The sequence below is a fragment of the Dermochelys coriacea genome, chromosome 11 (assembly GCF_009764565.3).
Source record: "Dermochelys coriacea isolate rDerCor1 chromosome 11, rDerCor1.pri.v4, whole genome shotgun sequence".
Lineage (NCBI taxonomy): Eukaryota > Metazoa > Chordata > Testudines > Dermochelyidae > Dermochelys > Dermochelys coriacea.
The window spans coordinates 57,666,307-57,693,321 of NC_050078.2; the positions used below are offsets into that span (position 1 = coordinate 57,666,307).

Below are 27,015 nucleotides of genomic sequence, written 5' to 3' on the forward strand. Positions count from 1 at the left end.
CATCCCCCTCTCACCCCCCAGGCCATTGCCCTGCACCCTCCCCGGCCATCCCCCTCTCACCCCCCAGGCCATTGCCCTGCACCCTCCCCGGCCATCCCCCTCTCATCCCCCCAGGCCATTGCCCTGCACCCTGAACTCCCCTCGTGGCCGGGCTACGCCACAGTACAGCGTGGGCAGAGCCTCCCGGCGAAGGGGCACCGAGGCCGGGCAGGGGCGGCACTAACAGGCCAAGGAACGGCCGGGCCCCTCACCTTCCTCTCGCGGCTCTTGCGCTCCTCTCGGCGCCTCTCGAACTCCTCGAAGGAGATTTTCCCCTCCAGGTAATCGATCAGCTCGGGGCTGAAGCCCGACATCGCGCGCCCTGCCGCGAACCCAGGGAAGGCGAGGCGGGGGCGGCGGGGATCGTTTACGCGCACGGACTCGGCGTCCCTTGTTAATCGGCTCCGACCCGCAGCTCGCGTCCCCCGCGCAAGAGTTCCGGGGTGGCGCCCGCTGGCGGAGCTGCGAGCATGCGCGGTAAGGATGCGTGGGGCCCCAGAGCGCCCGGGGGCAGCTCTGTCCTGGCGACCCCCCGGGCCGTGCGCGGCTGCTGTTGCGCACTAGGCGGGCTGAGGGCGGCGCTGGGCGAGCGGGCCCGGCCGGACGACGAGCTCGGGGGGAGCTGGAGCGCTTGTCTCCCCCCAGCCTGGGACTGGCACCGGCACGGCAGGCAAAGCTGCGCCCGCGCGGGGGAGTATAGCGACTGCTCCGCCTCGCCTCCCAGCTGCGCCGGAAACGAGCGTTTCCTATGCTCACTTCAGCCAACATCTTTCCCAAGCACCAAAATTACCCCGCCACGCCCCTCTTTTCGTAAGGAACCCTCATTTCCAGCCCCGTGCTCTGTATGGGCCCGATCCAAAGTCTATTAAAATCCGTGGAGGTCTTTCCTTTGACTTCAGGGATCTTTGCATCGAGGGGGTACTTATTGGCAGCGGAAAGGGCATCGCCTGTTCCTTGCACTGTTCTAAGTGGTTGAAAGAGCACGGTAGGCAGGAGCTGCTGAATCCTGACCAGATAAAGGAAGTGAAGGACTATGAAAGGACCATAAACTACAGCAACAGGTGCATGAGAAGGGCACACAGATAGATCAAATCAATGGATGCAGCGATCCAGGAAGAACAGAAATTTAACTCCCTAATTTATGAAGATACCATTGAATGTAAACGTTTATGGAAATCTGTACTGGGAAAGCACCCTAGATTTAGTCAGGATTAAGTCAGTTTCACTCTTGGGCAGCACAGTTCACAGTGAGTCCGAATCATAGAACTATAGGACTGAAAGAGACCTTGAGAGGTCATCTCGTAGTCCAATCCCCTGCACTCATGACAGGACTAAGTATTATGAAATGCTACCAAGTTAGAATAGGAGCAGTTTACACCCACATTGCCCTCACTTTGTACTAGTGAAAATGAAAGGCAGTGTGGGATGAGGCCCTAGATTTTTTTTCAGCCAGCTGACACAGAAATGTACAAAAGTTAGATGTATATTTAATAACTCAAGTTTTACTGATTACATTGATTCCTTGGAGGAAAGATATCTGTAGTTATTTTTCTTTTCTTTTCATCGAGTGGAAACAAAATAGCAGAACTCTTAAAAATTGAGAAACCATTTCTATGACCCATCTGGAATAGGGCAGTGATTATGTTTCTAGTGCAATTATTGTATTATCAAGCAAAGATGAAATCACTTACAGATATGTATTCTAGCTTCTGAGTTTGCATTAATTTACATCGAGTTCTATAGGCTTCTCTAAATATCCTACTCAGTCTCCTGTTCCTTTAAAAAAAAAAAAAGTCTCGATTTGGTGGACTAGATGAGTCCAGACTACTTACCTGTGCTAGTTTATAAAATAAAATCCCTTCGACCACTAACAGCTAAAGGAGTTTCGTTTAGATGATAGATGCCTGTGTTTTGAAGCCAGTGGCCTGCCTTCTTGTCCCAGTTCTACAAGTGTGCAGGTATAGCTAGTGACCATGTCAGTACTGAAACAGCAATGGAGTTATTACCTCTATATTTCATACCCATTATTAAACAGGGGGCTAGGCCCTGATTCTGCAACAACTCATCCATGTGCTCAAGTTGGGTGAAATCCTGATCCTATTGAAGTCAAGGGGACTTTTGCCATTGACTTTAATTGGGCCAGGATTTCATCCTTTAACTTCAGTCAGTAGGACTACTCACATATGGAGTATTAAGCACGTGTGTAAAAGTCTTCTCAGGATCAATGCCATACCTTCCAAATGAGAAGTAACTGTGGTAATCTGAATGCAGGATTTCCTGATGCCATTTTAGAATATGGTACTGGAAATCTGTAATGGTTCAGCTACATAAGGAATGGTCAGAGTAGAAATAGTAAGATGGGCTCTTATGAATAATTTATTAATTACTAAATTGTGGGAATCATAGGGATTCTTTACTGTGAGATTCCTATCAAAACATAAAAGCCAAAACATTTAAGTACTCTGATGGCTATTGTGTTTCTGAACGAGACCTTGAATATGACATTAATAATGTATGTCTTAGAACTTCACAGGGCTTTTCTTATTTCCACATTTATGGAGGCTCTTTTTGTATTATCTTCTGCCTTTTTCAGTAGGATGATCTTGGGATATCTCTCAGATGTATACATCTGATGAGTCTATCTTTCTTTCATGACGATTTAAAAAGATTATTATTTGTATTGTGGTAGCACCGAGGAGCCACAGTCAGGAATGAGGGCCCCTTTGCATAGGTGCTGTACAAACAGAACAAAGAGATGGGTTTCTGTAATGACTGAAGTGGTTTTTTTTTTTTTAAATTTGACACATCCCCAAACCAAAGACAAAGCATTGTAATGAAGACTCAGTAAAATTACATTAAAGAAAATAGTTATCTAAAACCTAGATGTAATAAATTTAAAAGGTAACATTTATTTACATTCCTTGACAAAAACAATTAGGAACAGTCGGACAAACTACATCAGATTGAACTTTTCATTCATTTACATTTCAACAAGTAAAATCTTGTCAAACCAATCTTCACAACCATACATACCTCACCACGTGAAAAGTGAGCAAATACGGCAATTACAGCCAGATGTCAGATCTGTGTATGTAAAGACTCAGATGATGAAGAAAATGTTAAATTGTCAGATAATGGTTAGAAACCCCAAAGCAGTAACATTTTGCCATGTATGCTTCCAATTTACATGAAGTCCAAAAGTAACCACCTGAAAGGAAAAATAAATAAATAATAAAATAAGGATAGTAAGTAAGAGCATTTAAAAGCACATGGGGTCTGATCCAAAGCCAAAGGACCTTAACTGAAACACTCCCACTGACTTAGATGGGCTCATAAATCCCAAATTATTAATGTGAGCATTGTTAAACAGTAAATTATTATCTTTTCTGACTGGGAGTAATCTCTGTAAGTGTCAGGGTGAGGAACAGATTCCTCAAGGCCATGGAGTGGCAGTGGAGCTACTGTGGCTGCTTGTACTGGCCTCTCACCTTTCATAAAATCAGCCACTGGCTGCATACATACAAATACACAATTTCTTGCCCATCTCCCTGCATGATTATGGCACAGAGACCTTTGTGGAGTACAGCTCTGTGGTGCCTGAGGACTGGATTTCAAATCCTGCCCCCACCTAGAGTGGAAATGTACAGTTCTGCTGTGTTTAGCACATTATGTGGCTGCAAGACTGATAGGGTAGAGAGATTAGGAAGTTGAAATAATTAACTGAACACAAACCATGGTTAGAATTTAAATATTTTTTTAAATGCCCAGTCTTTCAGCCCCTAAATCTTCATCAAGTTAACAACAGATTTCCCAGATATTTTGGGAGCCCAGAATCTGATCTTCTGTGATGCAATATTTAGACAACACAGTAAATCACAGATAGGGGACCACAGTTAATTCTGTGTTTCTAGGTCTTCATCAGTTTGTGTCAAACATCAGTGTTGTTTTATGTTCATTAGGCCCCAGACCTTGAGTTATCCTCTGTGTGGCTGATGCAGCAAAACACAAGTGCCCAGTAATTTAGTAATTTCACAGTAAATGTAAACCATTTTGTAAGAACACTCAAAGCAAATATTTTCATTTATGAACAGCCAGAAATTTATATTGAGAAAACATCTCTTACCCACTATTTATTACTAAAAACACCCCAAAGGGTCATTTAAATCACATTTGAATTTTTTTAAGTTTAGAATTTTCATAGCTTCACAATTTTAAAGCCAGAAGGGACCACCATGATTATTTAGTCTGTCTTCCTGCATTACACAAGCCATAGATTTTTACTCCGTAATTCCTTCACCAAACTAATAAATTCTGATTGAGGCAGAGCATATCTTTTAAAACCACTTTTAAATCCATTTGACATTGTTTGTGCGGTGCTGATTTTTTTTTCAAATTAAACCCATCAAAAGGAGACAAAATGAAAATATTAATACAATTGTCACTATAATATAATGAATGGTGGTGGTGTGCTACATAGTTCAGACAGAGCCATGGACGAGTGAGCTAAGCACAGGACTGGAAGTCAGGAACTCCTGAGTTTTAATCTTGACTGCCACTGACTCCTTGTAGGTCCTTGGACAAGTCACTTAGGACCTGATCCAAATCTTATTGAAGTTCTTACTGTTTGTAGAATGGGGGAAATAATACTTAGCTACCCTCATCATGGTGTCATAAGGAGGATTATTGTTTATATAGTATACAAAATAAAAAAATAAATAACCAAGTTCCCTGCAGTACATTTGGCCATGGATATACTAATAGTGCAAACTTGATTCATTTTATTTTACATTATAGACATACGAATCCGTTTGCACATTTTATCCAACCATCATTTTTAATTGAAGAAATATGAAAATCACATTACATTTACAGAGATTTAAAAGACAGATTACTCTGTTACTGTAATGTTTTCTTTTTTGAGTCTGTTTTTTCCTTGATGTGCACATATCATGGGAGGCTATCAGCCTCCACTTGAAAAATTTAGATTGTAATAGGTTTTACTTGAGCTCTTGAAATCTTTTCCTGTTTAATCCAGCAAAGGTCAAGTATTTGTCTCTGGAAATAAATTAGAGACATAAGCAGTGCATACACTTCTGACTTCGGAATACTTCTTACTATGCATATACTCTGGTTATTCCAGAAAGAAATTAACTCCCCAGAAATTTCTCCTTAAATAAATTTCAATCAGCTTTGAGTGAGAGTTAAAATACTACATGTTTCTGATGTGTTATCAAGAGCAAGTTATTTTTTTTCTTCATATAGAAGGGAAAATTACCCGAATCCAAATCTGTAACTCAACCACATGTAACTGTCAGCACAGAGGAAAAACAATCACTTTTACCTTGGTCAGCAGCTTCTTTCAGCCTTTGAAGTAGTTTTGAAATATTTTTTTCTTTTCTTCATAATCTGCAAATGCAGAAGCAGTAGGATCCGAGTAGATCGCTACAGGCCTGGGTCTGTCATTATTCATGGAGAAAGTATCCAGGAACTTTCTCAGATCAAGACCTCTTCCCGAAAAATAAGCCTGGAGTGTCCTGAAAAACTGAAGACCGTTTACATTTCAAAAATGCAAAATGAATAATCGTATCCATTAAAACAAAGTAAATACACTATTTGTGAAAGGAACTGAATGGGAATGAAGTCCTCTATTTTATCCACGAACATGTACAGCACAGGCAATGGCAGAGCAAGCTGCTCCACTCTGCTTTCACAATGTGTTTCAAGTATGAACTGGAATGATGACACCTTGCAGTGAGTTAGTCATATTCGTTTGCTAAGTACAGTCAGTCATTAGCCCCTGTGATAGGACTGGCCACACAGACCCAGCAATTGTTGCCAGATTCTGACACTGAAGTTAATGGGATTGCATGTGGAGTAAGGTACTTCTCATCCTGAGGAAGAGAGTGTCAGAATCTGGCCTTGTGATATGGACACCTGTCCAAAGACCACCAACCCATTAATCAGTGAGGTCTCAGCCGAGCTGTACTGATGCAAACTGGTAACCTAGAGGAGAAAACCTCTCCCAACTGCCAGTCCCCACAATGTGTATATTTCTGACACCGAGAATATTAGTAAAAGGTATTTGTTAGCTTTGGTTCTCCAAATAACAGGTGGCATAAATCAGGAAGATTGAATCAGACTGCTTCAAAGGTCTGAAATTATTTCTTCAGATCCCTAGGCTTTAAGGATCTGATTAATTTTAACTGATGGGGTAGATATCCCACTTTTTAATGCATGCCTTTTACCCACTGAGTACACCTTAACTGTGAAACTTATTAAACAGCCTACAATATCTGGAAGTCCCTCAAACTGATATGTGTTCTAAATATACAAGAGTAAAGTTTATGTAAAGCCTCTAAGATCTTTATAAGAAATGTGATTAGAGTCTTATGCTGTCTGATTTGCTAACATTTTCTTTAGAAAAGGCACACAGTGAAACCTGCGTTAACAGCCTCTATCAACAGCCAGAGTAGCCTCAGGTTTTCCAGTACAATTTTATTTATCCTAAAAGTCACCTGCAACTGATTTGAGCTGATCCTTTGGCTGGATAGTCTTCATTATATCTCAAAAATACTAGGTTTTAGTTAGTGTTTTTTTTAAATTTATATTTGGTCACCTTCCAAACAAGTACAAATATCGCTGCTAATCACTGACATGTTTCTCACAACTTTTGCATGAGACCTTATAAATAATCCTTTGTAATCGAATAGTCTCAGTTATTGTTAATTGGCTGTGATATGTTAAAGCATTCAAGGTGTGGTATCAGATGTGAATATATTTGTGTTTTCAAACCATGGTTTAACAATTTGACTTAAACAATATTATCTATACAGTCAACAAGAACAGAACTAGGAGAACACGCAGAGCACCCCTATTCTGTTGCATAAAGTGAATTGTATTTTCACAGATCAAAATACATCTCTTAAAATTAATGTGTACTGTACGTAGGTATGAGGAAGATCCATGTGCAGTATTTGAAATTGAATGTTTCTTCAAGTTAGATTAAAGCATGTGCAGGTGGCTGCTGACACTGACCATACAGAGCACAGCAGAGTTACTAACACTAGCTAAGAGGGGCCCTTTTCACTTTGAAGTTTTTAACTACAAAAGGTAAGAAATTCTTATGAGACACCTAAATATGTGATACACACACAAAGTTTGGGCTTCATTACAATGTTTCCTGCAGGGTTTCCTTACCAGATCTCGGTTTCTGGGATTGTCCAGAGGTTTCCATTTTTCTTCTGGCCTCAGCGGAGCCCCCTTCGCCAACTCCCTCAGAGTAAGCATAGTGCACAGAACCAGAAGTGCCACTTTCCACATGCTGGAGAGATGAGCAGACTGCACATGAGAGAGGGAAAGAATCAAATTGCATGAGTGCTATAAAACATGCATCACTGACGCATGAAAGCAAGCATGTCATATAATTAATGCGGATAAATGGTTTAAAACAATTAGTCCATGACAAGGAGGATTTACCTACTGGAGAATATATATTAGTGTGTGTGTGGTTTTTCTCCCTCCCCCCACCACCTTTAGTGTATCTTGAGGAACAGATTAGTCCTAAAGAAATGCTTCCCATTACATTGCTACCTCTGAGACACTGGATCCCCTCTCTATTTCCATCATATAATAGTTTTAAAATAGCTAACCATTTTGTTACAGCAGCAGATCTTTGTGTGCCCTGAGGAAAATATAGCAATATAATTAAAAATCCAGATAGCCCAATTTTAAAACTGCTTGAGAAAAACTAAATATAGTAAATATATGAAATAATAAATTAATATAGTACATTTTACAACTTGATGCAACATAAAAATACCCAAACACTTTCTCTCACTATCTCCTTAAATAAAGCTTACCTGTAAGTTTGGCTCTGGCTTGCCCCTTCCTGATTAGCCTGTCTATAATCTGCAAAACAGACTGATCTCTCTACTTATATTGCTAGTGGACTGGCTGTGGGTGGGTGCCAATGACGTTAGTAGTATTGCAGTAATGATTCCATTTCCATCCATGACAAAGACTCTTGAGAATCTCATAGTTGATATTCTTAAGGCCTGTTGCTACTACATTTTGCAGCACACACTGCCCTCCCTCCTCATCCAGCCACATCACTGAAAATTTGTGGATGGCAAAATTAAAGAAATTTCCTGCAGGGATGGTGGAAGCTTAATAAAATGTTACTTTTAAATCAATTTTATACATTTGTTTTTCAGATAATTATATCTGGCACAAGGATCTCCAAGGTAAGCTAGATATGGTGCAATTTCCTGGTGTTGGAAGATAGCAAGGTGAGGTCTATTTCAAGATGCAAAATCTTAGCACCTTAATGAAAATATTGACCTGATATCCTGATATTATCTGCATTCATTTACAGATTGCATCTGGGGATACTAGAGTGGATGATTCCAAGGTATTCTAGACAAAGATGCTAACAAGGACTACGCTCTTTAACTTGTTCTTATTCAATAATATCAGTTCAAAACTGCTATGACATTTGATTGTAGTTCTCATATATTTTGCTCCTTACAGTTTAAAGAACATTTTAGTTACAGCAGTTGCACTAAACTATCATTTTTCAAGTTGGGAATCTTGGTCATTCTTTAGCACCAGTCCATTATTATTAATAATAAATATTTGTATAAAATGCCATACCAGTAGGTGTGTATCTTTATTTATTGAGATTTAAACTTTTTAAAGGTTTCAGAGTAGCAGCTGTGTTAGTCTGTATTCGCAAAAAGAAAAGGAGTACTTGTGGCACCCTAGAGACTAACAAATTTATTAGAGCATAAGCTTTCGTGAGCTACAGCTCACTTCATCGGATGCATTTGGTGGAAAAAACAGAGGAGAGATTTATATACACACACACAGAGAACATGAAACAATGGGTTTATCATACACACTGTAAGGAGAGTGATCACTTAAGATAAGCCATCACCAGCAGCGGGGGGGGGGGGGGAAAGGAGGAAAACCTTTCATGGTGACAAGCAAGGTAGGCTAATTCCAGCAGTTAACAAGAATATCAGAGGAACAGTGGGGGGTGGGGTGGGAGGGAGAAATACCATGGGGAAATAGTTTTACTTTGTGTAATGACTCATCCATTCCCAGTCTCTATTCAAGCCTAAGTTAATTGTATCCAGTTTGCAAATTAATTCCAATTCAGCAGTCTCTCGTTGGAGCCTGTTTTTGAAGCTTTTTTGTTGAAGTATAGCCACTCTTAGGTCTGTGATCGAGTGACCAGAGAGATTGAAGTGTTCTCCAACTGGTTTTTGAATGTTATAATTCTTGATTTGTGTCCATTCATTCTTTTGCGTAGAGACTGTCCAGTTTGGCCAATGTACATGGCAGAGGGGCATTGCTGGCACATGATGGCTTGTCTGTAAGCAAGGACTGGTCTGTCTCCCAAGATCTGAGAGAGCGATGGCTCGTCCTTCGGGATAGGTTGTAGATCCTTGATGATGCGTTGGAGAGGTTTTAGTTGGGGGCTGAAGGTGATGGCTAGTGGCGTTCTGTTGTTTTCTTTCTTGGGCCTGTCCTGTAGTAGGTGACTTCTGGGTACTCTTCTGGCTCTGTCAATCTGTTTCTTCACTTCAGCAGGTGGGTATTGTAGTTGTAGGAATGCATGATAGAGATCTTGTAGGTGTTTGTCTCTGTCTGAGGGGTTGGAGCAAATGCGGTTATATCGTAGCGCTTGGCTGTAGACAATGGATCGAGTGGTATGATCTGGATGAAAGCTAGAGGCATGTAGGTAGGAATAGCGGTCAGTAGGTTTCCGATATAGGGTGGTGTTTATGTGACCATCGCTTATTAGCACCGTAGTGTCCAGGAAGTGGATCTCTTGTGTGGACTGGTCCAGGCTGAGGTTGATGGTGGGATGGAAATTGTTGAAATCATGGTGGAATTCCTCAAGAGCTTCTTTTCCATGGGTCCAGATGATGAAGATGTCATCAATGTTTTAAAGACACTGATCTATGGCTCTAGGAACTCTGACATCGCTAACACAAATAAAATTCCAGCTGCATTATTTTGCTATCTATAGTAATCTGTGTGCTAGGTACACACATTATCTTATAAGGTTACACTAGGAGTTATTATAATATTTAGACTAGATTGTTTTTGTTATTTGTGGGCAGCTTGGAGACATTGAGCTCTTAAGTACATGCATTCTTGCTTTCAGATCAGCACCACGGACAGCAACAACATGAGAAATAGAATGAAGGAGAAAAGGCTGAGTAAACTGCATGGGGTTTCAGTTATTTTAAATTAACCAGTCTGACTGAATAAGCTAATCACAGCACACACAAACACACCCCACACTCTTTAATGTCTGTCAAGCAGATGCTTCTCATATAAGGCAGATAAAAGCTGAGAAGGACCTCAGTGTCCCCTCGTGAGGAGAACTTCTGGTTTCATGCCAGTTCCAGGGCATTCACTAGAATTCACTCAGCAATTCTGTTTGTAGAGTTTCTCTCTTTTTAGACACAGAAGAGGCTACGTTTGTCCTGGAGGTTTCTACAGATTTCAATGAGACCAGAAAGAGAACATAAACAGACCCAATAATTAACTCATCTTTGTCTTTGCTATTTACTTTCCCCCCCTAGAAACAGTTATTAAAAAAAGTTAACTGGCCACCCTGCATGAAAAAACAAACTTTTGCTCCTTGATTAAGAGATCTCAGTACTGGAACTCTGGTGATCTGGATTGAATGTCTGGCTCTGCTACTGGCTTCCTGCATGATCGTGGGCAAGTCACATAACCTTTGTGCCTCACTTCCCTGTCTGTAACATGGGGATTGTTTTTTCTATTTAGATTGTAGGGGCTTCAGGCAGGGATTGGCTTTTGCTAAGCATCTGTACCACACCAAGCACCAGGCCCTCCCCTCTGTTGAGGCCTCTAAGCACTACTGTAATACAAATAATAATATTTTAAAAATATAAACATACTAAATATACTTAGTTCATCTCATTTTTTTAGGACCTGGTCCAGAAAAAGCCATTATTGCTTTTCTGTCTGCATTCACTCCAGAAACCCCACAAATGAATAGACAAACATATACTATCAAGATAGTTCTTCAGAATAGAAGCAGTTTCAGGTGGTTTATTTTATTATCGTATAATGTGGGCATCTTATCTGCATGATGTACTGGATGAAGACTAAATTGAACATGACTAATAAAATAATTGAATGATGTGTTGAAAAAAATCTTTTCAATGTCCATTATAAACAAATGTTTATTAAATAAAACATCTGAAATTGCCCAGTACCACTACTGCATTAATGAACTCCTGTATTGTAATTTAGCTTTCTAACCTAGTATCTCACCTAGTATCTTGGAAGGAGGCCGAGGGGGGACATTTGTACTCCTACCAGTCCCTGATTGTGGCTGATCCTACGGTTGTATAAGTCAATGCAAATCTCTCTGACTCTAATGGCAACAGGAGCGAGTCAAAGGCATCACTTGTCTCAGATGTGAAGAGATATCTAGTGGTTTGTTTTGGCAACGAGGGGAGTGGAAAGAGATCCTGCCTGCAATAACTGCTGTTAGATATTTTTTGTTGGCCTGTGAACTAAATTCATTTCATTCCAAGAAATGGAATATAAGAAGAGTCAAAAATATCCCATAAAAACTCTCAGTACCTGGACCAGGAGAAAATAGCTGCTTCTGTGGTCAGCTAAAGTAAAGACTCATTGGGTCTTAGGCTTCATACTTATCCCATATTCTTTGTCAATGATTTTTATTACTACTTTAACCAAAATTACAATCACTTAATTATTAATCAAAGAAAACCAAACAAGAGTTACAGGATTTTGATTTTACAAAACCCCACTATAAACCACATCAGAGTCCACTAAAACACCATCAGGTCTCTGAAGAAGGGAAAGAAAAACCTTAGAAATCCAAGTAGTCTTCGGGGTTCCCAATCTAGGGATTGTGATACTCCTCCTCTTTCTTTATGTCTAGATGGAAAATATGGGAGTGTCACAAAAGTGTGTTTTGTGTTGCATGGTCATGGAATGGAAAACACTGAGAACCTCTGAAGCAAACATCAAAAGAAGAAAACTTTGCATTTTGTCATGCAGCATAAAAAGTGTGTACGTAAGGTCATTTCCATAGAAATATCTCAATTATTAATTTTTTTCAAAGAAATATTGACAATTATACAGAAGCTTTGAACCCTAATGACAGGAATTAAAGGCAGGGTGCCACTAATTTTTGTCTTTGATGTTGAGCAATTCTACTTGTATCAGGGAAAATAAAGATTTTGTATTTTCAAGTTATATCTTAGCCCCTGTATGTTCCTGGTCCAAAGACCATGGCAGTCACTATAAACTTTCCAGTAACCCTGAATGACACAGACAGTGGTTTAGTTATGAAAGATTTAAGAGATATACAGAATGTAGCATACTCAAGTAGCCGATTTAGGAGTTATCTGAGCCATTAGCGATTATCTTTGAAAATTCATGGAAGATGGGAGAGATTCCAGAGGACTGGAAGAGGGCAAATATTGCCCATCTATAAAAAGGAGAATAAGGACAACCAACGAAATTAAAGACCAGTCAGTTTAACTTCAGTACCAAGAAAGATAATGGAGTAAATAATCAAGCAGTTAATTTGCAAACACCTAGAAGATAATAAGGTGATAAGTAATAGTCAACATGGATTTGTCAAGAATAAATCATGTAAAATCAATCAAATAGCTTTCTTTGACTGGGTAACAGGCCTTGTGGATGGGGGAAAGCAGTAGATGTGCTATATGTTGACTTTAGTAAGGCTTTTGAGCGTCTCACATAACCTCAGAAATAAACTAACCTACATGGAGCTACTATAAGGTTGGTGACATAACTGGTTGAAAAACAGTTCCCAGAGAGTAGTTATCAGTGGATCACAGGTAAATGGAAGAACCGATCAAGTAGGGTCCTTCAGGGATTGGTCCTGAGACTGGTTCTGTTTAGTATCTTCATAAATGATTTAGATAATGACAGAGTACAATTATAAAGTTTGTGGAGGATACTAAATTGGAAGGGGTTGCAAGTGCTTTGGAGGATAGGATTAAAATTTAAAATGATCTGGACAAACTGGGGAAATGGTCTGAAATAAATAGGATGAAATTCACTAAGGACAAATGCAACATACTCCACTTAGGAAGGAACAATCAGTTACACATATACAAAAATGGGAAATTACTGCCTAGGAAGGAGTACGGCAGAAAGGGATCTGGGAGTTATAATGGATCACAAGCTAAATATAAGTAAACAGTGTAACACTGTCCTCCCACACCCAAAAGTGAACATCATTGTGGGATATATCAGCAGGAGTGTTGTAAGCAAGACACGAGAAGTAGTTTGTCCACTCTACTCTGTGCTGGTAAGGCCTCAACTGGAGTATTGTGTCCAGTTCTGGGTGCCACATTTCAGGAAAGATGTGGACAAATTGTAAAAGTCCATAGGAGAGCAACAAAAATGCTTAAAAAACATGTCTAGAAAACATGTCTAGAAAACATGACCTATGAGGAAAGATTGAAAAAAAATGGGTCTGTTTAGTCTGAAGGAGGCTGAGGGGGAACATAAGTTTTCAACTATATAAAAGGTTGTTACAAGGAGGAGGGAGAAAAAAAATGTTCTCTTTTACCTCTGAGGATAGGAAAAGAAGCAAGGGGCTTAAATTGCAGCAAGGAAGGTTTAGGCTGGACATTAGGAAAAACTTCCTGTCAGGTTAGTTAAGCACTGGAACAAATTGCCTAGGGAGGTCGTGAAACCTCCGTCATTGGAGGTTTTTAAGAACAAGTTAGACAAACACTTATCAGGAATGGATTATTACTTAGTCCTGCCTTGAATTCAGGGGGCTGGACTAGATGACCTACTGAAGTCCCTTCCAGTCCTGCACTTGAATGAGTCTATGCCTGCACCTTAAAACTGAAGAATATTTTAAAGCATGAATATTTTGCATACATGTCACACTATTTTTTCCCCTTCGTCACAAAAGAAAGAGGTGGGTTGATAATTTGAGATACATTGGGTTTGATATGGGGCATTTGTTATTGAACAGGCTGCTTTCAAAGAGTAAGCTATGATACAAAGGAATAGAAATTAAATTTTGATTATATTTTCAATTTGCAAAAGGTAGTTGACAATAAGTAATGCTTTAACCATAGACTTTGAGTCTACTTACATTTAACCTACTGTTCTTGTATATACACCAGGATGATTCTTTCCAAGTAGGAGATATAGCTCTGTAGTTAAATGAGTAAAAACTCTGCTGGAACTATGGGAAGGAAAGAGGAGACTTGATGCTTTTTTGACTCTTTCTTCCCGTACAACACTTTTGTGATGAAATCAGGTCTCGTCTGAAACAAATAAAAAAATCCTAAATAAGGTGCAAAAATCTGTCAGGAAGTTCTCTTTTGTACTGAGCCACACTATCCTCCACAAAGAAGCTAGGAGTCCAATAGCCAAAGTGACCTCACAGAGGAATTCTCAGACTCAGTTGTACTTAGATCATATGATCAGATAGACCAAAAAGACATCAATGCTTTGTTGGAGTGGGCAGACTGCTTTTAGAGCAGAGAGAGTAGCAGTTGAAAAATGTAGTTTCACTTTAAGGGTCAATTCTGAGAATCAGTCTCCTGCACAAGAATGTGGCGAGATTGTTGGAAAGCCAAAAAAATCCAAACCAAATAAAACCAAAACCAAACTACCTTTTAATTAAACCTCTTCACTTTATGTATGTGAGAGACACATCCCAGAAATGCATCCACCAAGTTCAAATCAGAAAAAACTGTTATGAGATACTCTGATAATCAAATGCATTACATTAAGAAAATGAAAGTATGAACAGAGATTGTAGAGATCTGATTGGTACATAGAAATGAAAGCTTCAGTGAAGTTGGAAGATATTTGAGATAGTTTGAAGAACAAAGACTTTCATCAAATTGAGTCCTGGAAGTATAGTCCTAATCTGAAAGTCTTGTACAAATATGTAATCTTCATGATGGTTTGCATACAAAGTTGCTTATACGTCTTCATTCCCCTATTTCTATTTACTTTTTTAAGGTATTTCAGTATGGAGTGAAATCTTTCTCCTAAAAAAAAAAAAAGAGTATTTTTGACACACTCAATATATGCTACTAGTAAATATGCTGAGAACTAATGTGAATTAAAAAAAATTACATTGTTTTTGGAGGAGCCTATGTGCCATACAGCTGAGTTTAACAGAAACCATGGGTTGGGTGGCTGATGATGTAGGCACAAACATATGAGAGTCAATAATTTTATCCTTGTTATAGGTTCTCTTTTTAATTCAATAATCTTTTATCTGAAATTATGTTAGTTACTGAGCAAAAATGAAGTGTGAACAGATTTAGTACGGGGACTCTTTTTTGGCCAAAAGCATATTTTTGAAAGATAATTCAACTGCAGCCTTTTCAGTGAAGTAAACTCAGACATAAATAGTACATTCAGAATTGAATACTATTAGTGCAATTATACTCATTAGACAAAATTACATCCTTCTCTGAGGAGAATGGCTGGCTTCACAAATGCTTTCCAGCTATCAAAATGTGCCATTTCAAATGTGTCTAAATTCAGCTTCTGCTTTTCTCAGCAAACCTACCTAAATGGACAAATCCCTGGCAAACTGAAGATTGTTCATTATATACACAATACATCATAATATGAATATTACTGTGTCTCTGAATTAAACTTCACTGAAGTTAGATAATTCCTTAAACTAAGGCAACACTTTCAATTGATGAGCCTTTAGCTCCACGCAGATCTCTTCTATTTATTTTTAACCCACACCCTCAACCAAATCCAAACAAAAACAAAAAAACCCCAACCCTAACTGTTCTTGAGCAACGATCGGCGGACGAAAAAAAAAAAAAAGAAACCAGACTAGGGTGGTGTCCTGGAGAGAGCAGAAATATAAAACACCAGGAATGTGGTTTAACTAGGCTGAAACTTTATTAGGTAACATATCTGAACTATTCGGCAATAACGTGCCCAGTGCAGTCATCCTCCTTTTGTATTCCATTCCATCATGTGAAGGGATCCAGATAGCTCCCCACCCATTGATCTGGTCCCAGCACTATTGATGAGATCCTGATACCCTCCCCCTTGTCTGAGGGTTAAAGGGAGATGAGGAAGAGAGGGTTGTTTCCCCATTGTACCAGTGGTTAGGACAGAGGTGGGCAAACTACAGCCCACAGGCCATATCCAGCCCACGGGACTGTCCTGCCTGGTCCTTGAACTCCTGGCCAGGGAGGCTAGTCCCTGGCCCCTCCCGTTTTCCCCCATCCCCCGCAGCCACACCACTGCACGGGCAGCATGGCTTGTTCTGTCCGGGCAGTGGGGCTGCGAGCTCCTGCCGCTCTGAGCTGCGTGGTAAGGGGGAGGGGGTGGCAGCAGCGCGCATGGTGGCAAAGGGAAGTTGGGTAGGGGGTCCCGGGGAGCAGTTGGATGGGGGGGAGGTTCTGGGGTGGGGCAGTAAGAAGTCAGGGAACGGGGTGGTTGGATAAGGTGTGGGAGTTCTGGGGGGCAGTCAGGGGACAGAGCGGGAGTGGGGGGGGGTTAGAGGCAGCGGTCAGGACAAGGAACAGGGAGGTTGGATGGGTCAGAGGTTCTGAGGGGGGCAGTCAGGGGGCAGGAAGCGGGTGGAGGTGGATAGGGGGCAGGGGCCAGGCTATTGGGGGAGGCACTGCCTTCCCTACCCGGCCCTCCATACAGTTTCACATCCTGATGTGGCCCTCGGACCAAAAAGTTTGCCCACCCATGGGTTTGGAGCTCTTACCCCATTCCCCACCTTCTTTAGGTGTTGCTTCTCCTAACCCACTTCAAATTCCAGTTTGTAGGGGAGCCAGAACACCTACTGAATGAGTACCTGCACTAGGCACCTGCCAAATTGTGATAAAATAACTTTGGCAACTTAAATTACCCACCAGGTCCCAGGGCTGCTGAGAGAAAGGTGAGAAAACTAGTTATAATCGATGTACAAGAAAATACTATGTGAAATAGTAATAGTTTGGGAAAGAAGAAAGACTAGAGGTGAGGAAAGAATAGTTAGATTTTTCAGCAAGCATCATTTCAGTTTCTTATGTTTTCTCTTATGAGAGTTAGGCAGATGATGTGTGCCTACCAGCTAAGCATAAAATTAACAATTTTGGAATCTATTCTCTCAGAGTATAATTACTGCCTCTCAAGTCCGAAGTAAGCCAAGTACTCTTTAGGTCTGAACAAACAAATTACACTATTCCCCAAGTAATGTTATTAATACACAGACTTCTTTTGTTCAGTTTTTATTTTTTTATTTTACCTTCCAAATACTTAGAATACCACATATTACAATTTAGAAAGAAAAGCACTAAACTGCTCCACATCAATACCTGAGCAAAGACTGAAGGCAAATGTTCAACACTATGCCCAATAGTGTAGGGAAAAATACAGGTAACAACATTCACAACACTCCGCACACAGTATGACTAATAGGTGGCACTTTTTGTGAATTACAACCATTTATACGAATGCAAGTGTTAGTATACCATAAAAAATATATACACAAAAATAAGATGTGTATTTAATACAGTATATATGCTGGACAAAGTACTCCAAAAGTCATGCACATTGTGTGGAAAAGACAAGTAAAAATTAAATTTTGAGTACATACTGCAGAGAATAGGCCTTTCACACAGTACATGAAGGTCACAAACGAGTTCCTGTTCAAATCTAACTTCCACTGATGTCAACAGGAAAAGGACTAGTCTCAAAGAGCACAATATTGCAAGGTGCTGAGAGCTCTCACCTTTCATTGATTTCAGTAATGTACTCAACATCTTTCAAGGTGTGTTCAGCACTTCCCAGGATCAGGCCCTAAGTATTTATATTTATCATATATTGCATAAAGTATATTTGAGAACTCAATTACAATCATTTTTATAAAGAATGATAACAGATTATAGCCTCAATATTCACACAACTTTAATTAAGACCCTGTCAACAGTCTCTGAAAACCTGTAACTGCTGAGGTTAACTCCACCAAAAACATTCATGCCAAGTTTAAACTGACCATACAGGATCTCAAACTGTAAAAAAAAAAAATTTATAAAAAAGTCAAGCTGTTTTGAAATTATAAAAATTCCAAAATTGTTTGTATTTTCCAACATTTTTAAGAGCTCTTGTAATTACTTTAAAACAGCATGAACTGATATTTTGCAGGGGCAAGAGTCCATCATGGCATTTGGAGGAGAAATTAAAAGACGATCTGCAAAGGAAAAATTATTGAGCTTGTTCAATTTTTTCTTGGTTCTTTATGATGTATAAAGGTGCTCTCGATGTTGGTAGGTGGTGTGTGGTGGTTTTTTTTTTTTAAAGGTTTTTCATATTAGAAATTCAGGTTTTGGCTAGCCTGGAAAGGAACAATGATCAGCACTAGCAAAACAACAGCTAAAGAGTCAAGAGAGTGAAAGCTGAGTGACTGATAGGAGAAGATTTTTACTCACACCATTTAAACAGGAATTAATAAAAATAAAAGTTTTGAAATCCAATGACTACTTAACATTTTGAAGAAAGGGCATCTTTGTACTAGATTCAACATCCCTGCCTCTTCAATTAAAAAGTGAGGGTTAACAATCTTCTGATATCCAGTAGGTCCTATAGCAAAAGCCAGAAAAGCCACAGTTGACTGTCCTCATATTCTTAGGGGAAAAAAAATTAAAATACCAAAATGAACAGTAAAAGGATCTGAAATGCTTTCATATATCAGAAAGAACCAAAATATGGCATAAGTCTATTTTATTTTAAAGTCCTTCACAGGACTATGTTATATGTAAAATAATTAATTTTTCTTCAGAAATATAATTCACTATACAATGCTTATGGGGCCACTACAGTATTATACCCTTTTGCTTTTAAACAGGCCCAGATATTAACTGTTCATTGTTAAATAAAATACTTTCTGTGGTCTTTACAGCTTTAGGTAAGGTTTCTAGGGGAAAAAATAAAATCTTAATATAATTACAATCAATTTCTATAGAGGATTAGGATTGTGACACAAAAAGCAACAAAAGCCAAGACACATCCCTGAGGCTTATACTTCTTTCTTGTTCTTTTTTTTGGAGGGGGGGTCACAATGGTATGAGTTCAGGAATTAATGTAAACAACAATTCTGAATTTCCTGACTTTAAGGTTTGGATTCAAAGCAACCAATGTAAAGAAAATTTAATTGTATTATAAAATACTGGAGGCCTCCAAGAATGCCACAGCTAACACAGAGAGAGTAAGAAACTAATATCCCCCTCTCTCCTGCTACTCAATCAAGTTTCAGTTATGATCCATACTTTAAAAAAATTCTTTGGCCAACTTCATATGGACTTTCACAACGTAATCAAAGGCTACAGAAGTTTACAGGCTAGAACTGCAGCGTGTTCATTTAGTTGTTTAAGGCACAATGTTTTGTCCCACAAAACTACAAGTTTTAAATCATAGTGAGAAAATATTATGTAATTTTCATTTTGGTTTGGCACTTTAAGTGTGTGTGTCATTTTTATTCTTTGCAGAGTGCTGTAATGTTATAGCTATCAGTTATTGAAGTATCTCCAATATGGTTCTCAAACTGCAGTTACATAATTGAATATTAAAGTTTTAATTTCCACCAGAATAAAATAGTTAATAATCAAACGCAGCAATAGAAATTAAAAACTTAAAAATCAAATACATTTTTTTCAGATTTACAATAAATTCAGAGAGACATTTTCTCACTTGTTTCAGAAAATGGAAAGAAATTCTTGTTGGTATTCTGATGAACATACAAAGCTTCAATACACTGATTTCTAATGGACCAATCCTGCATAAATTTAAGATACTAGTTTTAGCATTTATTACTGTGAACACAACGCTTGACAGTGTTTGCACAAATATGCCTTAGGGTTAGGGAATGATACTGCAAACCTTTACTAACATAAGCCCTTATAGGCTATGGTCCTGATCCTGCAAGAAGCTCCACACAGTCCGGCCTTGTGCCCATGCAGACATGCTTGAAAGATCAGAGAGTAATGTGTGATTACTCATGAGTCTGGACTATCTATGTAAGGGTTTGCAGGATCAAGCCATAAATCTGAATCCAAATAAAGGGCCAAATATCACAGTTCTTACTTAGGCTTCAATTCTGGTAGGCACATGCTTAAGTACCTTGCAGAATTGGGGGCCTAGGCAGATTTGCCTGACAAAAGAAAGGCTGCTGAATTTTTTCTAAAGTAATTTAAAAATTATTAGAAAACACAGAAATACTGTAGTAAGGGTTTTCCAAGGTACAAATTTATACATTTTGTTTAGTTTAACTTTAAAACACACAGAACACTTTAAATTAAGAACTTTGATTTGCATTCTTTCATTAAGAAAATATATCAAAGTACCACCATTCTAAAAGATTTTCAAAGAAACTTGTATAGATTTTAAATACTTATTCATTTTGAATGCTAGCTTTAAGTTCCAGGTTTTAAAAAAAAATTAAGTAGAAAAACTTGATTTTATTTAGTCCAGTATGGATTTGTCTGTTAAATGGAGATCATTGGCACAAATATCCAGAGGTATATAACCGTTATATTACAGCTTTGGTGGCAAATGTGAATGTTTTGCTAAGGTAATGAACATTTTTAAACAGTTCCCAACACAGTGCTAAGTGTTATAAAAACTAGCTCACTTATTTTCCAAAAATGGGATGTAAAAAGTCTAACACTAAAACTGAACAAATGTCAAACATTTAACATGAAATATAAAATTAATTTCAAGATTTTAGGCTGTTTTTGGTTAACAGTTCTCTAGTAGTTTAACAATTTATAACAGCCACAGCATTATTATATAAATACACACTCAAAAAAACACATTGACGTTCTATTAAGCTGCAGGATTTAAGTCTATAAAATGGCTACTCTCTTTTCTCTCACCACAAGCAAGTCTGAGGTCCAAATATGCAAGTAATCTCTCATCATTTTACTGAAAGAAATCTGATCATCAGTTATGTTTTTCACTAATGTTTAAATCTGTTCACAGATACTAGAACTGTATTTATACTCTCCTGTCAAAAGCTAGAAAGCAGATATATCAAAAGCTATTAAATATAATAAATTAATTGTCACTTGTTATTTGAGGTGTTTATTACTGGCAATGGGACAGAAAAAAAAAGACTTTGTATCAAGAACGGTACTGATAAAAAGCAGTAACTTTTTAAACCCTTAAATAAAATATATAAATCTGATTCATGTTATTATCAAGACCGTAATTTTTGTTCAACAGCAACTTTTAATATGACTGCTCATCTGTAGCCCGACTGGGTTAACTTACATTTTGTTTTGTTCCATGCAGATGCTCCATTATATGTAATCACATAGCACTCGCAATTTCTCCTACTTTGTGTTATAGATAGAATATTTTTTAGTTTATTTCTCAATCCTGTATTACTATATCATTCATTTTGCAATGTGCAATAGCTTGCTATTTGAATCAGCTTCCTAAATGATCAAAATTAAACTGTGCTGAATATTAAAAATAATTCTCAATGAAACTCCAGTTACAATTATTTTTAAAACAACCCTACACACACACACACCCCCAAGCCCTATTTAGGATGATGCTGATACCTAGCTTGCTGAAGTCCAGTTTTGTTTTGAATAAATATGGAACCACCCCTTGTGGTCAATATTCATTCAATTTTGAGATACATTGGTTTGAAAAGACCCAGCTAACAACCAAAGTCATATGAGTTCTCCTTTCCATCATCACACATTATGGTCACATGATGAATTGGAAGCTACAGAGCAGATACTAATTATTGCAGGATGAAAAGACAGTGCGGAAAAAATGTGCATGCTTTGACACAGTGACAACAAAGACAATTTTCAGAGTAGCAGCCGTGTTAGTCTGTATTCGCAAAACGAAAAAGAAGTACTTGTGGCACCTTAGAGACTAACAAATTTATTTGAGCATAAGCTTAATCAGATGAAGTGAGCTGTAGCTCACGAAAGCTTATTCTCAAAGAAAGACAATACGCATCAAGCCAAGAACAGTTGAGGATACTTTATTCCCACCAAAGACGGGGAACGGAAGTTAGAAGACAGCATGACTCCTAAGTGACCTGTTCTCAAAGCGGCGAAAGTCCTTAGTCCATTAAATTTGCAGGACACTATTTTCTTGTGGTGGGGGCTAATACCGGGTCCTAATTCCCCTATATGTCAACAGCCATCTTCACCTTGAAAATGGAGACTGCCCCTAAAATATCACAAGATAATGCCGTTTTCAGACCGCTTTCCCTCATCTGAGCACAGAGTTGGCAAATGTTGGCTAAATTACAAGAATAAACTGGAAACTGAATCCAACGAACATGTTTAAAACATATTCCACATGCCATCTCTCAGAACTGTTTCATAAATGTTGGAACACAGTATATTAATAAGGTATCATAGGTATGTTTACCACTAAACAGAGTCTCGCAGAGTCAACTTGATTATCTTACAGAAGGTTCACTTACATTTGTGTTGGTTTAAAAGATTATTGGTTCTACCCCTACTCCCCATTTTAAATATAAGGACTCTCATTCCAACCCATAGGATCTTTAACAGAAAAATAAACTGAAATTTAATAAAAAAAGTGTATTCTTTATACCTTATGAAACAATGTGTGTCTTTTTTATTTTTTAGAAAGCAAGAAACAAGCAAAATTAAACCTGCATTAATAGAAACAAACATATATTTGTACACACCTCTAAAGGGCCTAATTTGCAGAGGGTCGGTGCTCAGCACAGTCTGAAAAATTAAGTCCCTAAAAGGAATTCCAGGTTGGTCATCCAAAAATCATTGGTCACTTTTGAAAATATAGACCAAAGATTTTAACAATTCTGAAAAAAAAAAAAACACACCTCACCCTGAGACTGCTGTATGGGAATCCTAAGAGTATCATCATCTCATTTGAGAAAAGGTATTGCTCTACATAAACTACAGAGAGATGAGGTCGATAAGGTATTGTCTTTTTACTGGACCAACTTCTGTTGGTGAAAGACACAAGCTTTCGAGCTACACAGAGTTGTTCTTCAGGTCTGGGAAAGGTATTCAGAGTGTCACAGCTGATTTAGCTATGGAGCTTGAAAGCTTGTCTCTTTCACCAACAAAAGTTGGTCCAATAAAAGATAATAGTTCACCACCTTGTCTCTCTAATCCCTTGTACCAACATGTCTAAAACAACATTGCTATATAAACTACATCATTAATAAATGCAAGAGTTGTATAATTTCTTCCTAACGTGAAAGATATTCCATCCATACCCTATGACGGTGGTTTGGGATAGCAACAGCTCAGATGTTTGTCTTAGGAAAACACAGTAATATTCTGGGTTTGACTTCCATAAATTCTCATTTTGAGACAGATGATATGTTAGGTCCTACAAAGCAGTAAAAATACATTTCTATATTAGCTATTTAATGAATAGTTTACTTAAAATAGGGTAACATTTTATTCTAATTTTCATAATGTCTTAATATATGCTATGTAGATGGCAGTTTATAAAATAAAAATTTCATATTTACCCACAGAAGGCCATAATCAACAGAAATAAGCCTAAAGACATGTTTTATTCTCCTCATTCACAGAAGTGTTTTACGAACAGGGAGGGAGGTGATTTGACCATTGCTGAAATACTGTGGCCAATTCTGGTGTCCATACTTTAAAAAGGGTGTTAAAAAACTAGAGGGGATTTGAAGAACAGCAACAAGAATGATTTTTGGCCTGGAAAACTCATTTTACAATAAGAGAAACAAATTGAACTCATTTACTATCTCATTCAAAAGGAGGTTAAGAGGCAATTTAATCTTAGTCCGCAAGAATTTACACACACCCCTCTGATAGTAAGGGGGGGGGTTATTTAGCAAACGAGGACATAAAAAAAAAAAAGATAGTGCTGGAAGTTAAACGGGCAAAGTTCAAACAGGAAGTAAATATTTAACAGTGAGGATATCTAACCTCTGCAACAGTATTTGCAGAATAAAGTACTACTCAATGGTCAGAGTAGCAAAAATCAGGCCTGATGCTAGAATCAATACAATATGCAGCAATGAAGACCAAACTAGGATAAATAGCTTTCACTTGATTGTAATGGCTTACAGAAAACTCTACATGGCTCTGCTATTCTCTCTCTCTCTCATTACACCATCATCCAAAACTAGAATTATTACTACTTTACTCTATATTTGAATATGAGGTTTTAGGATAAAGAACTGCAGAATTTGGCTACAAATAAACACTCCTAGTATGCTGTGTGTGTGTCATATACATACATTTGGGTAGAAATCAAATTTCAGAGTGTTTTTTGTTCAAAGACCTTTTCTGACTTACAAAAACTATGAATAGCCCAGCATAATATAAATGTTAAGATTAGAAAACCAGCATATACATTACTGATAACAGTAATGGTGACATAGTTAGCTACTGTTATCTTATTCATACTTAAAGGGTCTTAAGGGTTCACGGATAGCTTGGGCGAATGGCTTGTTTATGAGCTGACAAAAGTAAGGTGCTGCAGTTTGTCATGTCACCTCACACTTTCAGTTTGGAAAGTCATTGCATAAACTTACAGAGTTCCCATCCAGCTCAACTAAAAGACTCTTAAAAACAAGTCAGAATTAACTGAGGCACTTCAGGCAAGAATGATGCAATACAATAGAACAAATGGGTTTAGGCTCTACTGCTGTACGGAGCATACGATGTAACTTGACTGTTGGTACTGGATTTCCTCAACCTATTCATAAGAAGAGATGATCAAAAAAAAAAAAAAAGAGAGCTATCAGATAGGATCAGTGCTTTGATATTAAGGTGATAGGTGCCTCAGAAATACTAGAGATAGATAAGATACACAGAAATGAGTAGACAGTCCATCTTTGTTTAGAATCAACCAATCAATCAGATTTACAAGGATTATGGATAATTTTAGCTTGATGGACACAATTTTGTTTGTTTTGTTTTAAAACACTTATACAGTACCAAGGAAGATATTTGCCATACATTACAGATATCTGTCTTGGGTATTTTAATAATGCCAGTCAATGTAGGATCGAGGCAATAAGATGCTACTTTACAGAATTGATTATTAGGTGAGTATTTCCCACTATTACTGAAATTCTGGCACAGGTTTTCTTCAGAATTTGTCAATGTTTTAAAACAACAATTACAGAAACTTATGAATCTATGATATCCTCCCTGAATAGAAAGCAACATAGAGTATACATAATTTTATCACTCTTACAAAAGATAAAGTTTATAAGCCACCAACACTTTCAATAATCACACAAATGTGCCACAGACACTGATAAAAATGTTTGATTTGTTAGAAATAACCAATCAGTAGACACAATACATTCTAGTTTGTTTAGATACAAGAAAAAAGAAAATTGTGACAGCTTGTTAGTGTGGCATAAAATGATTAAAAGTATTCTTGGCTATTTAGTTGTGTGATACAGTGCACTTTCAATCATTTGTGAATTTTACCCATCACATTTTAAAACTCAAGAACAAGACATAGGTTCAATACACACACACAGTAGGGTAAACATGTTTCAACAGAAAACCAAGTGTCAACAGAAATACCAAAATGTCTGCAGTGTGGATATAGAATGGTCTGCCTACTGAAATCTAGATCACTGAAGTGTTATGCTAATAAGAAAAGAGATTTTTGTGTCCAGAGAAATATTAAAAAATTCTCCCATCAATTTTTCAGATTAGTAGACTAATACCACGAGCAGGTTTCTGAGATTTCCCGAACACCCCAAACTTCACAAGAAGTGGTCACAATTCTGTCATCTCCAAATGATGTTCATTAGTGGTTACATTGATCTGGACATTTCTTTGTTTAACTTGACATTTTTTTGCAGCATCCATTTCTGGGTCACACTGCTTTTCCGATTTCATTTGGGAAACTAAAGATTTACACAATACAACATAACATATGTAGAAGAAGAGAACAGATTACAAAGTATGGTACCCTGTATAAATGCATTGGTCCAAAGGCCACCACAGCTACAGACAAAGGGAGAGGAAGTTGCGCTGCAATTTTCGACAGTTTACTGTGAGAAGAGAGAAAAACAGTTTACCATTTTTGTAACTGCAAACCATATAGAAGGAGTTAAAGTTGTGCAAAGAGGATGATTTTACTTGAACTTGATTTTAAGAAGGATGTATTGATATTAAGGTTTAGATATTTTCATTTAAAGAAGTTACCTGTTCCTCATTAAGGCTATTCATCTAAAAGCAAGAATATACAACGTGAAGGCTAAAAATAATCTTTAAAAAAAAATTTTAAAGCCACCTTAATGTGCATGTTTTTATATTTTGAAAAATAGTATTTAAAAATAAATGCTCTAATTGTTTCACACCTAAAGAAAAAACAATGCTTTATGTTTTATAGCACTTTACACAATTGGTACTAATTGATAGCTTTTGCATAGAAGCCAGAAGTTCTAATGGGCCTGGAAAGGACCGAGGCACTTTGGTGCAAACAAACAGTTGAACTTGCTTTTAAGAAGAATGTATTGATTTTAATGTGTAATGGGTGATTTGGAAAACCTTTTGCTGCGACTCTCTGCACTGTACCTGTACTATGGATAAATAAAGGAATTCATCTACTAGCATTGTCAACTGAAACCATTCATGGAAGGCTTCATTCTGTTGTTAAAGGCTAGGTTGACTATTCACACTGTGCTATTTTGCGCAACAAGGTAAAGTATTTTAATTTAACGCAGATGATTCATGTGCAGTAAGTTTTTCATGAATTTCTTTTATTAATGGCTTGCCTATATGAGAAATTTTTCCAGTTATACTGCCCTAATTATATGATGCGACTCCCTCATGTGGAGACACTAATTTTGGAATAAGAGCCAATTTTTTTCAGTTTAACTTGAACATCTTCCAAAGCAACATAAAGTAAACCAGAAAAAGACATTCTTATCCCAGA

The 27,015-nt window shown here is 38.0% G+C and overlaps 2 protein-coding genes and 1 long non-coding RNA gene across 12 annotated transcripts in view; 1 reads left to right on the forward strand and 2 right to left on the reverse strand.

Moving 5' to 3' along the window:
- The window catches only part of GTF3C3 (general transcription factor IIIC subunit 3), a 28,373-nt gene extending 27,692 nt beyond the window's left edge, over positions 1–681 (reverse strand). For 2 of the 6 annotated variants that reach the window (XR_006278067.1, XM_043505520.1), the window contains exon 1: positions 252–466. Coding sequence is in view for 4 of the 6 variants with exons in the window: in XM_043505520.1 (XP_043361455.1) it covers positions 252–353 (102 nt within the window). In the remaining 2 variants the exon portion in view is untranslated. Of the gene's footprint in view, positions 1–251 lie in introns of all 6 variants that reach the window. The other 4 variants (XR_005295559.2, XM_038421489.2, XM_043505519.1 and 1 more) reach the window with 4 other exon arrangements.
- On the forward strand, positions 170–12,307 carry LOC122458167. 2 transcript variants are annotated; one of them, XR_006278068.1, is made up of 4 exons: positions 232–320; positions 8,253–8,327; positions 8,414–8,736; positions 9,998–10,970. It is a non-coding gene; the product is annotated as an uncharacterized LOC122458167 (long non-coding RNA). The 2 variants fall into 2 exon arrangements; XR_006278069.1 differs by lacking the exons at positions 8,414–8,736; positions 9,998–10,970 and adding an exon at positions 11,999–12,307 and having other exon boundaries at positions 170–320.
- PGAP1 (post-GPI attachment to proteins inositol deacylase 1) overlaps positions 2,928–27,015 on the reverse strand; it is an 80,736-nt gene continuing 56,648 nt past the window's right edge. For 2 of the 4 annotated variants that reach the window (XM_043505518.1, XM_043505517.1), the window contains exon 27: positions 25,987–26,306. In XM_043505518.1, the coding sequence (XP_043361453.1) occupies positions 26,303–26,306 (4 nt within the window). In that variant the 3' untranslated portion in view covers positions 25,987–26,302. Of the gene's footprint in view, positions 3,248–5,380; positions 5,582–7,236; positions 7,378–25,296; positions 26,307–27,015 lie in introns of those variants that run through there. The other 2 variants (XM_038422520.2, XM_043505516.1) reach the window with 2 other exon arrangements.